An 11,584-nucleotide genomic window follows, 5' to 3' on the forward strand; every position below is an offset into this window, starting at 1 on the left:
GGAAAGCTGATCCCGGTGAGGATTTTTGGACCAGTGCTGGTTCTGAACGATCTCTGAGCTGACCATGTCTTCCCTCTCTGTAAAAAGAAGCTAAAATCCTCTAATAGTCCTCCTCAAAAAATAACCCCACAAAACTCCAAACGAAGCAAAATCATTAACTTTGAACCCAATAAATGTTTAGTTTCCTGACTCTTGGGTAAATATTAGATAGATTCCCAATTTCAACCTGAAGCAGTTTATTTGGCTGCTGTTCACAAGTCAGACACAGCAATAATCAAGGAAATCTCGTTTGATTCAGGTTGGGTAATATTGCCTGAGGGGTAACATCATTTTCATTTCCACACATCCAGCACTGGCACAAAATGGCATGGACAGGTATGAAAAATGAATCATGGATCCTTGGTGCCAAAATTCCAGCTGATAGTTTCATTTTTGTGTAAATAATAATTACCAGTAAAAATGCTGCTTGAAAAAAAGAGAATGTGAAAAGAAAAACACTGTTGCATTTGATAAAGTAAAATCCTTTGCAGTACTGCCAAAAGAAAAAAAGAAAGAAAGAAAAAACAAAAGAGAGTTAAAACAAATATAGCTGTTAAATAAAAGATCCAGGTACCAAAGAGCAAAATTTAATGAAAGCCAAAACTGTTAAATATGGACTCCTGTTGAGAAAAAATGTCAATGTCTTTAAGAGTTTTACCATTACTCTATTTTTAAGAAAAGTGTAGTAAAAATACATATTACAAGTTAACATTTGCCACGCTTTTGTCCTATTCATCTTTTTTTTTTTTTAACCCCTCCGCCGATCAAAAGCCTTTGAAAACTGCATCTCACATCTTCACGTCACAAGCGGCCAGTCCTAGCACAGACGCGCAGCTTCTCACGAGACCGTCCAACTGCCCGGTCGGGCTCCCCGCGACCTGCTGCCACCTGGTCCCGTCTTTGGAGGAGGACGGGGCACTGATGGGTCTCGGCAGCCTGTTCCCACCACAGTGCCCGGCCGTGCGGTGCCGTGGCAAGGTCTGGATGTGGCAAGAGCTGGCTCAGGAGATGCATCTGAGGGCTCTGGGCATGGAAATAGGCTAGCTTGTGGGATGCCTCCACTGTGCTAGCACTTACACAGAACTGAAGGTAAAATTAAGAAAAGCGGATTAAAAATAATGATAACCAACACAAAGGGACCTGAAGAGGTGTTTGGAGTGGCTCGTAACAGAGTTCATGTTCGGTGATGAGAGATGAAGATCACAAGGGTTTCCAGTGGTGGAGAGAGGAAAACATATCAGCACAAGACATGCTGTGCCTGCACTCAGGACCTTGACTCTGACTTGCTGGTCTCCAAAGTGTTGCATGACAAGTGGGTAAATGAAACAGATACTTCAGATCAGGTTGGTGTTAAAGGTGGTAAACATATTGACCTGCACATTCATACACTAATGGAAACTGGTATTCAGGCAGCTTCCAGCTGTACCTATGGACAGCTGCATAGACAGATCCTCCTCATAGACCTGTGCCAGTCATTTGCCTGCATCACTTTCTCTTCACCAGTCTCCCTTCTTTTCCTACTCCTCTCTTGCTACGTTGCAGAAAAAAAAAAATTTAAAAAAAGAAAAAGAAAAAAAATGAGAAAAAGCAGCTCAGAATGCTCCAATAGCAGCTCAGTCTCCTTACAGCTATTTGCTGGGTCCTGTGAGAAGCTTTGAACTTTATTTGCCATCAGTGATGGACCTGTGAGATGGGAAAAGGCCAAGTGGGTTCACTGTGGTCCCTGCCCCACAGACCTTCTCTCGCTCCAGATGCTCCCCTGGGAATTCTTCACTTCTGGGGAGGTGTCTCAGGCCCACCAGGGTGGGAAGCATTTGTCTGTCCATGCCAGTGATTCACAGAACGAACCTTTTGTGCAATTCTGGAAAACCATCCTTGCCCCTTTGATCTCCATGCCTGTGGCCGGACTCCCAGCTACCTGTCTGGCAGTGCAGGTTTCTGCAATACCAAGTCTGGGGTCAGCAACCTGCTCTCCTGGCTTGTGGATGCTTCCCCCTCCCTAAGGATACATGAGTGGGAATCTGCTACTTTTGGCTTTGTACCCAGACAGGCCACAACTTGATGGGAAGGCTGAGTTTGACCAGCCTGGATGCTGTTGAATGTCATGGACACTCGAATGAAGCTCTTGTAGGGTGTCCTCCTTGGTTTGCTTCAGCAGTTCCTTCCAGAAAGCCATTCTGGCCAACTATCTACAAAATGTCCCTCTTAATTAGAAAAGTGGCCATAGAGGGATTTCAGAGCAAAAAGGCGGGGATATTCCCATTGCAGCCCCATGACTTCTAGCATGTTTTACTGGTTAATAGGCAGTCATCTAGAACTGGATGTCTTGAGATGGTCTATTCCTGGCTCAGGATGGTTCCCTTATGTGACCACCAAAAAGGGAGCACACACAGAAGCTAAGCAATGAAGAAATGGTTCACAATTGCTTATTAGCCTCCAATTACCTAGGCAGGAGAGTCACATGTGAGGGGAATGTGGCATTTACTTTCTCTCTTCCATAAACAGCAGCCAACCATGATCTTAGACCAACCATCTGCTCTAGTCTGCCACGCAGGACGCTCCCCACTCCAGGCACACGATTCTTCTCTTGAACCGCCACTCATCATCTCTGAAAGAATTATCACTTTTGTCCTCAGGTTACCTGGGGTTTCCGAACTCACTCGTGACTTTGCCCCTGTAAAACAGCCTCGTGTTTTTGTTCAGGTTCTTTCTTGCATCAAGTCCTTCCCGTTGCAGGGAGAGCCGTTCGCAGCTGTCTGCCTCATTGCAATAACTCCGCAGCCCCAGTTCACAACAGAACAAGGGAAGGCAGAATCACGATGGACAAAAGGGGTCAATGCTGACGCCCTGCAGGGAGTTCAACTTGCCATTTATCGGATTTTCTTTTTTGCTGTTAGTAGCTCAGACATTATGGTTTGCATCCCAAACTAAACCAGATTGAAGGGCTGAGCAGGGAAGGGGGAAAGGGCTGATGTTACCCTGACACCACAGGAATTAGTAAGAAAAAATATATATATTGCACACACTAAGACTTATTAACAACCAAGTTAAAACAAAATGGCATAGTCCTCATTAGTGTTCCAGTGGTTCGTTGATCAGGGATGGTTCACGAGTCTGTTAAATCCCGTTACGCTCTCCTTATTGCAGTACAGACCTGTTTCTGTTCTCCTGCCAGTGGATCTGTTTGCAAATAAACAGGGAAATAGATTTGATTTCCTCAAGAAGATCCATCCAATTGTCCCTTCTGTCATCGTCGTTTGTCTTGTTGGTGTTGGGTTTGTTTTTGGCTCTGGAGGGGGTGGAGTTGGGCTGCCCCTGCTCTCACCCAGGCAATGGGTCAAAAGGCCAATTATAATCCCGTAGCTCCCAGGGACATGCCGGTGCTGTGGCTCATGCACGGGATCGTCTGCATGGATTTGGGGAAATCGTGGCTGACCACACGTCCGTTTTCTCCACTGCCTCCTGCTGCAGCCGGCCTGGGAAGGGTTGATGTCCGTATGGCTTCGTTGATTGATTGCTGTGGGATTAAACAAAAACCCTTTTTAGGAAGGACGGGGGGGTCTCCCCCTGTCCTTAGCAATGTTGGCGAAATTATAATATAAACACCAAAGTGTTGTCTTTCTGTCACTGTTCTCTCCCTCCTTGTCTCCACTCAGACTCTCACTTTCTGCATGTACCTACTGCATCTGCTCTGTTAATCTGCACCTCTTCTACATTCAAAATTAAATCTTTCAGCAGTATTTTAGGGTATAAAGCATACGTGCCATATGCAAAAACTATTCAAACTCTACAGCATAAGAACAGTCATCCTGGATCTGAGCAGAGGTATTACACACACTTCCCCCATAGTTATGCTATTACTACTCCGGTACTGTTATGTACGGTGGACTCTGACTCACTGCAAGCATATGTTTAACTTTCCTCATGTGAGAAGTTGAGCATGTGCCTATGTTTTTGTCTACAGCGACGACTGAGGTAACCAGGAAATGCAAACCTAATTCAGGAAACCAAATCTCATCTTCTTGTTCCAGATACCGTCCAAAATGTTTGCTTTCAGCTACCTAAGGAAACCACCTGTTTACAACAATTAAACTAAAAGATGAAATCAATTTGGTTTCTTTGTGTTTAAGCTATCTCTAAGGGCCCAACCATCCTTTCTGGAGTGGGATAGTCAGGTGAAGAATTACCCAGAACAGATAAATCTGGAACAGCTATTCAGAAACAGTCAACTTAGTGCCTTGCCAGGCATGGAGCAGCTTCTTGTGCTGGCGGGATCTGCAGCTCGCCCAGGGGGTCTGCAGGGACTTGCTGAGCAGAGGTTGGGTTTAGAGGGGCATCTGGCCCATCTTTCTGGGCCCTTGCCTGGGCTCTGCTGAATGGCTTTGTGGGGCAGCAACTGACGGTGGGAGCCAGCCAAAGGGACAAGCTTAGACCTGATGTTAACTTTGGGAGCAACGACTCCTTCCCACAGTGGCTGGTTTTGACATGGCAAGAGCACTGCAAGCTAACACTGACGTGAATTAGTGGGTCATTTCAAGTAACACAGGGAAACCACAGCAGGGCAGAATCCCCTTAAGACTAAAACTATGAAGCTATTGCATTCTGACACTCTTTCGCAGTGTATTTGTGACATACCTAGCTTTACAGTGGAGACAGTGATTATAATTTAATTTTTGTATATTCAGGGATATTAATTGCTCACTTTATCTTACCCCTGTGCTCAATGTACCTCTCATTGCCTGTAGAATTTTCTGAACCTCAGTGGGAAAAGCGCTGTTGCACATTTTCAGTGAATTAGAAATGTTATTGTTGCTGACAAAACATTAAGCATGTTGTGAAATGGTGACATAAAACCCAAAGAAATGATTGCTTATATCCCTTTTGATTCTGGGTAAGTTTCAGTGCTTAGGGAAGGGAAAATCTCTCTAAATTCTGTGAAACTCACTGTATACTTTATACACTCATACCGGCTTCCATGCTCATGGGAGAGGTCAAGATGAGGAAGAAAAGGGATATATTACTCTTACAGCACAGATCCCACTGCACCCTTGTACACAATGGTATCTGTGTAAGGAATTGCCTCTGTTAGTCATCTGAGTCAAGATGTACTTGTTCCACAGATGCTGCATTAAATGTGTATCTCCAAGGCTCTCAAATCTAACCCACTCTTGACAGGACACTCTGAAATTTAGGCACACCAGAATTTAGGGCTGAAATAAATCTCCTGGGTCATAGGAAGTGTGCTTCTGCAAGGGTGGAGAAAACCCCCAAACATTACGGGAGACATTAGAGGCCAATTTCTCCCTAAGAGGACCCATAATTCTGAATTTGGAGACCCACATCATCCGCTCCAGGGCAGCAATGCTCTGAGCGTATATCACTGTTGCCAACCTGCAAATGGTGCCAGCAGGGTGCCAGCAAAGGGAACAACAGGATCTGATTCATTACCGTGCTACCCCAGTTTTATCTTGCTGTTAACTGCTTGGGTTTGGGGATTTTTTTCATACTGCAGTAACGGCTGTATCACACCAACCCCAGCACACTTCATCCATGCTGCACACGCATTGCCATAGTCTGCTTTCGTTAATTTTAAGGAATGGCAATGTGTTCCTGTTACCATTTGTGCTATGATTTTGCTCTATATCTGGATTTTGAACTAGCATTATGCCACATGTCTGATCTTGCATCAGCTCCCCACTACGGCCCACTTGACCCTCTTTTAGCTTTCTCTGATGCTCCTATTTCTTTCTAGCACATCAAGTGACATGGTCACTTCATTATCCCTATGTCTTGGCTTTCCACCCATGGTGTGGGCTGCATCCGTCTCTGCAGGCAGCTTTGGAGCTGGGGTAGGATCAGAGAGGAGGTGTGAAAGGCCGGGGAATGGGTTGCCACCTTCATCCGCTTTGATTCACTTCTGGACTTGTAACAAAACTCGATTAAGGCAACCAGCATGGCTAGTCCGAGCCCACCGATGAGGATATAGAAAACCCCCGCCACATTGCTGAGACTCAGCGCGCTCGTCTTGTCCTAGAAGAGAAAGGAGAAGGGAGGGAGGGGAGGGCATGTGGGAAGGAGAACAACAAAATTAATATGAGATTGCTCAGGAGGAATGCTACACAATATAGCAATGTTGGCATTACATCATCTTCCTCTTTAAATGAACAGGTGACATTTCTAAGAGCATTTTCAATTTTTAATTCAGTGTGTAGTAAATCTAATGTTTCCCTCACACAAACAAATAAACATTTCTTCAGCAATGTGACTCTTTCTTTGTAAAGGTTTGGGATCTCCATTTTTCAATCAGCTAACTTAAATGCTTATTTTACCCAAAATGCCTAGTTTAAATTATTGATTAAAGAAGGAAAAAAAAAAAAAGTTCTCTGCCTCTGTGACATTTGCTTGTCCCTGATGTCTCGCCTGAAATAACCTGTTCTCTTGGAAATGCTCATTCCTTCATTCCTAGATTGTTTCCCCCGCAAATTCTGTTGCTGAGCAACACATCGAAAAGGCTGGGGTTTTTTCTTTTTTTTTTCCCTTTCTTCTTCAGTACTGAGGTTGAGGTGACACCTGAGCTGTCCTCAGAAACTCATTTGATTTCTGTGTAATAAGGCAGTTATTTCATATGCAATCAAGACCCGTTGATGCATGTCTAAGCTAATTATTTGGTTGGCAATAAATAGGGCTATTAATGGACCGCAACTCACAGTCAGCAGCTACATTCTGATTTTACAATTGCCTAATGAATCATCACGGCTCTCTGACGAAGACCTGAGTCTCAGAAAGACTCATTTCACTGCTAGGGAAACCGAGTCCCCACATCTAACCCTGATGTTACTCATTGCAGCTCTTAAAACCTTCTCCTCCATGCTGACCAGGTGGAGCCGGGGTGCTAGGATAATCTGGGCAGCAGCGGGACCCAAAAGCTTGGCTCAGCTCTGTGTACGAGGCTCCTGTTTCTAGGACACGTTTTCTCTGTAGTGCAGCCAGACAGAGGTCCCCTGCTCCGTGTTTGTCGCTGCTCTGCAATATCGACTCAGTGGCCAGTACAGATCCCCCAGGGCAAGACCAACAGGTCAGTGCAAATCTGTTGGAGTGACCAGGGTCTGACCAGCATTGATGGCCCTGCTCCCTGGATGTGGGAGGAAAATTGCGTATGGATCATTTGAGATGCAGCCACACAGTTAAAGAATAATATTTATGCCTGTAGAAGTGTCTGCAGTTGGTAACGAAGCTTCTGCACGGTTCTTGGTGTTCGCTGCTACTCCATGGACGCATGGACCGGTGGGTGGCATAGCTTGTTCCTTGCCCTTGTAGGACAGCTGATTCACTTGCTTTGCTTGGAAGGTTTTACAATAAGCAACCCACATTTTTCGTGAAGGGCAAGGATTCAGGAAGCAGAAAACTATATTGGAGCGATGTCGAAAGGGTCCAAAACTGAACACCAACAGGAGCACAGAAGGTTTTGATTCAAGAGCAGTCTGCCTGACACTGGCACTGTCTTTCAGGCAAGTATGTTTTGCAAAAGGATTCTGTCTTTTGCTGTATTAGGGTCTGATGGCAAAAAAATTAACCCGCAAAGCATGAAAACATTTCAATTTTCAAAATTAAAACAACCTCCCGTAACAGAAGAGAACTTTTGGGTTTTTTTTATAAGAAGAAAAGAGGGTTCCAGTCAGAATGATAAAAAAAACCCCTTTTTTCTGCTTCTTTTTCATCTGATCCCACCTCCCATGAAAGCTGCGAAGCTTCTGCCCAGCTGGAGCTCTCGCTGCAGGTGCCAGTGCCACGGGGAGCAACTTTCCATCCTGACCCCTCTGCTGAAAGACGCTGAGGTTTGGTTAGGGGTCACCCCTGCAGAGTTTCCGTTGCTGGAAAAAACTCCACAAGTGATCTCATTTTCCATGCTTTGCTGATTGACATCGCTGCCAAGAGATTTGCCACTGTCACTGTGTGCGTTGCAGCTGTGATGGTCACCGCTGGCAGACAGGTTTGGTTTCTCCCTTGTATAACCTTCGTATGCTGGTCAGTTTGTAATCTTGCCGGTGCTTCCTGTGTTCTCTCTGCAATGAGAGATTTCTGCAAATATCCTCTTAATTTCTGTAGTTTCCATATTTGAAGGATTATTTATCTGGTCTTTTATAATCTGCCTTCATGCATTTTTTTCCCCCAGGCTTGACTGTACGTTTGTTCAGTCATCTCTTCTCTGCAGATTACTGGGTATACTTTTAAGCACCAGCTGAAAAATGTAGGGAGTTTTTTAGTGAAGATTTAGAAAAGCAGAGCAATTACTCTGAGAAAACTGGGTTACAACACATCAGGTACTTTGCCTCTTCAAATCCAGTCTGAAGGGGCTGCACCAGCTTCAGAGAGGGACAAAGATGCTAGAGGTGGGCTGCCCTCCTTGACATCCTAATCTTTTAGCCTGGCTCCTTAATGAAAAGTGGCTGATTAGCACATGCTCTGCGCTCAGAAGGAAGGATGGGGACAGGGAAGGAGGTGGAGTAGCCTATTTGTCTGTGTCTCACTAATAATTTTCAGCCCATACTTTCACCTTGATTTGACAGAAGGGTGGAGATCTCCAAGATACCAGGAACCTCCAAGCTCTGTGAAAAAGAATGACACTGTAGAGAAGAGAAAACCTATTAATGCTCTCACTCAAATAAATGTATCGGCACAATCCATACTAGGCATCAGAGACTCCGCATGGGTCTTTGACTTGCAGCCACAGATCCTTAGGAAACCCGACTTCCTTGGCTCTCCCAGGCGTGGGAATACACAATTTACAAGTTTTATTGGCCACGATATTCTTGTATTTCCACCCCCAGTTTGGGGGTCATGGTCCAACAGGGCACCTTCTCAACCAGCTGCAATGGCAGAGCGGGCTGGCAGCCAGGAAAAGCTGCTGCTTCTTAATTACCACTTTCTTCCTGATGCTAGCAGCACATCGAACAGTAAGAGAGGGGATGACCCAAAGCAGTTTCCTGCACCACTATTTCACACAATTAATTTCAGAGCTGTTGTATTTTTCTTGCATTTACTTTGCAGTGGCATTATTGTTATTATTATTATCATTGTTGTTATTATTACTGCTATTACTACTATTACTATTATTATTGGGACAAATTGGGTGAACTGAAAGTTGCCTTATCCAGAAGGCAAAGGAAAGCATAGTGAGGCACAGCGATGGGCAAAACTACCAGGAGGGAGAGAACAGCCTGAGTTTCGTCTCTGCCACCATAACAAGGTTTCTCCCGAGGAGCCAAAGACGCGGGCAGCTTCAGCAGGGCACTGAGGAACACCGAACTGCAGGGGCACAGCTGATGACACAGCCTGCTATCATAAGCCAGGCTGAGAAATGAAATTGCTTCTATGGTGTCACTTGACTTCTTGCTCATCCTCTCCTTTTTCTTTTCCTTTTTGTTTCCTTCCCTTCCCTCTCCCAGCAGGACATGCAGAGATGTTCTCCGGGCAGGAGCGGTGTCTCGTTGCTCCCATCAGCTGCAGGACCAGACCCACATGAAGGGTAGGAAATGCTGCACGTCCCACTGAGGCTTTGCCTGCTGTTTCCATGCACACTCCTGCCCTAATAATGCTCATAATAAGTCCCAAATTATGCTAACTGCTTGAGAGGACCCTCCCCTCCTCTCTGCTCAGGCTCTGTGACACCAGATGCTCTCCTGCAGAGCTGCCCATCACCAAACCAGCTTGTTAGTGGGAGTGTAAATGTCACCGCTCATCTCCTGCAGCGGCAGAGCGCTGACGTGGGGGGAAGATTGGCAGGTGAGAAGAGAAAGAAAAACCCGTCTTTCCGAAAGCCCGGCCTTGTTGCTGCAGCAACCAGGCACCTTCCCGTCTGTTCCTCTCAAACATGGCACCGTGTCCATTATCCTCTTTGTCATTATTTATTCTCCTTGGCTGAAAGGCATTAAGGCCAAATTTGCCCAGTTTCCCAGCAGGACTCATCCTTTCTTTTACCCTGCATGACCAGAGCCCGTCGGCAGCACAGGGCGATGGCACCTCAAGTTGTTGTGATCTCCACAGAAGATGAACTGTCCTTAGAGCAGGCAATAGCTCCAGAAGTTGAGCTTTTACAGCAAATGCTGGGCCAACTTTGTTGGGGCAAGGCCTGAAGCTCAGCAATGAAGGACATAGCGCTGGCCATCGCCTCTGAGCACTGCTGGGGGTCTGCCAGGGGGTGGGTAGGAGCACATGGATGGTCAGCTGTGGGGATGAGGCTGCCCAGCATGAGAAGACACCTTTGGTTTGAGAACCAGCTAATTCCCTGCAAAGGCAGGGCAAGGCAGTAGGAGGATTTGTTCCCTACATTTTATTGGTTTTTTTTTAAACAAAAGTGCAATTCTTGCAACTGGAGAAGACGATTGGGAGATCCCTGTGGCTTTGATGAAGGTCCTTTAATTGCATGAAGTGATCTGGCTTCCCCTGCAAGCAGGTTGCACCTTGCCATCCTGGTCTGGAAAAAAAATTCCTTTCTCCCATTGCCTTGCAAAAGCCCCTGGGAAGAGGAGAATCACATCCATCTGCCCTGACATTTAGTGTCCACCTTGTTATTACCCTCCAACAAGCCAAGGCATCCCTTTCAAGCCCACAGCACGTTTCATAGCCTGCAAAAAAAAGCTGTCCATCCCGTGCTTGTTCATAAAATGGGGTCCTTCTAGCGAATCGCCTACTTACAGAGTGTCTATCTCTCTTCTGGGCTTATTTCTGCTGTGGCAAGTAGAGGGAGAGTGCAGAAGGCTGGGAGACAGGACCAGGAATTGGTGGGTGGTTTCTAGCTATGTGAAGTGCTGGAGGTGCATGTGCATGGAGAAACCTGGAGCCTGTGGGAAGGGGTGGCTGCCATGGGTTTACTGGGGGGAGAAAAGCAGCAGGGACATTGCTGCCTGATGCAGGACACTGCCTGGTTCCCATCATCTGGCAATGCAACTAGGGCTGTGGTAGTCCTGGATCAACAGCCCCTGAGCGCACCTTCCCAGAACCTCCTGGGATGGCATAACATATCCAAATATTCAGCAAAGGGGGATTGTTTGCCTCCAGAGTTTTAGTTCAGATCTACTAATGTATCTACTGTTACTTTATAGGGATTTCTCTCGATAAAAAACTAGGTGGGCAATAGAGAGGCAAAAAGTCAGATTAAAAATAGGATGCACAGAAGTCAGCTACAGGCATGGAACTTCATCTGGGACCAATGAACATAAGCCTGGGAAACACCAGAGCTTCTACTTGGCTCTGGCTAGAAACCTTGGATACAAACCTTACATCCAGCTAGCCCCTCACCCCTCTTCATTAGCATTCATTTATCCTTCAGAAAGTCCTCTAACTGCAAACTAAGCTAAGCTTGACAATAGACACAAATGGGAAGGTTTTGTCATGCCTGTGGGAGGAAAGATATGAAATGGCCCCCAACCTCTCAAGCTTTGCTCTGAACCTTGGCTGTCAGAGGAGAAGCGGGTGGTCCGGCTTGTGCATCCAAAGTGCAGGCGGGTGTTGTGCCCGCCATGGGCAGGATGGGGGAAGCTGTACC

The 11,584-nt window shown here is 46.0% G+C and overlaps 1 protein-coding gene across 2 annotated transcripts in view; it reads right to left on the reverse strand.

The window, feature by feature from the left end:
* Positions 1 to 219: 219 nt before the first annotated feature.
* The window catches only part of GRIA1 (glutamate ionotropic receptor AMPA type subunit 1), a 130,888-nt gene continuing 119,523 nt past the window's right edge, over positions 220 to 11,584 (reverse strand). For both annotated transcript variants that reach the window (XM_069773024.1, XM_069773023.1), the window contains exons 15-16: positions 5,935 to 6,069; positions 220 to 3,577 (exon numbers count right to left, since the gene is read on the reverse strand). In XM_069773024.1, the coding sequence (XP_069629125.1) occupies positions 3,389 to 3,577; positions 5,935 to 6,069 (324 nt within the window). In that variant the 3' untranslated portion in view covers positions 220 to 3,388. The remainder of the gene's footprint in view (positions 3,578 to 5,934; positions 6,070 to 11,584) is intronic.

Source organism: Haliaeetus albicilla, chromosome 27 (genome assembly GCF_947461875.1).
Source record: "Haliaeetus albicilla chromosome 27, bHalAlb1.1, whole genome shotgun sequence".
NCBI lineage: Eukaryota > Metazoa > Chordata > Aves > Accipitriformes > Accipitridae > Haliaeetus > Haliaeetus albicilla.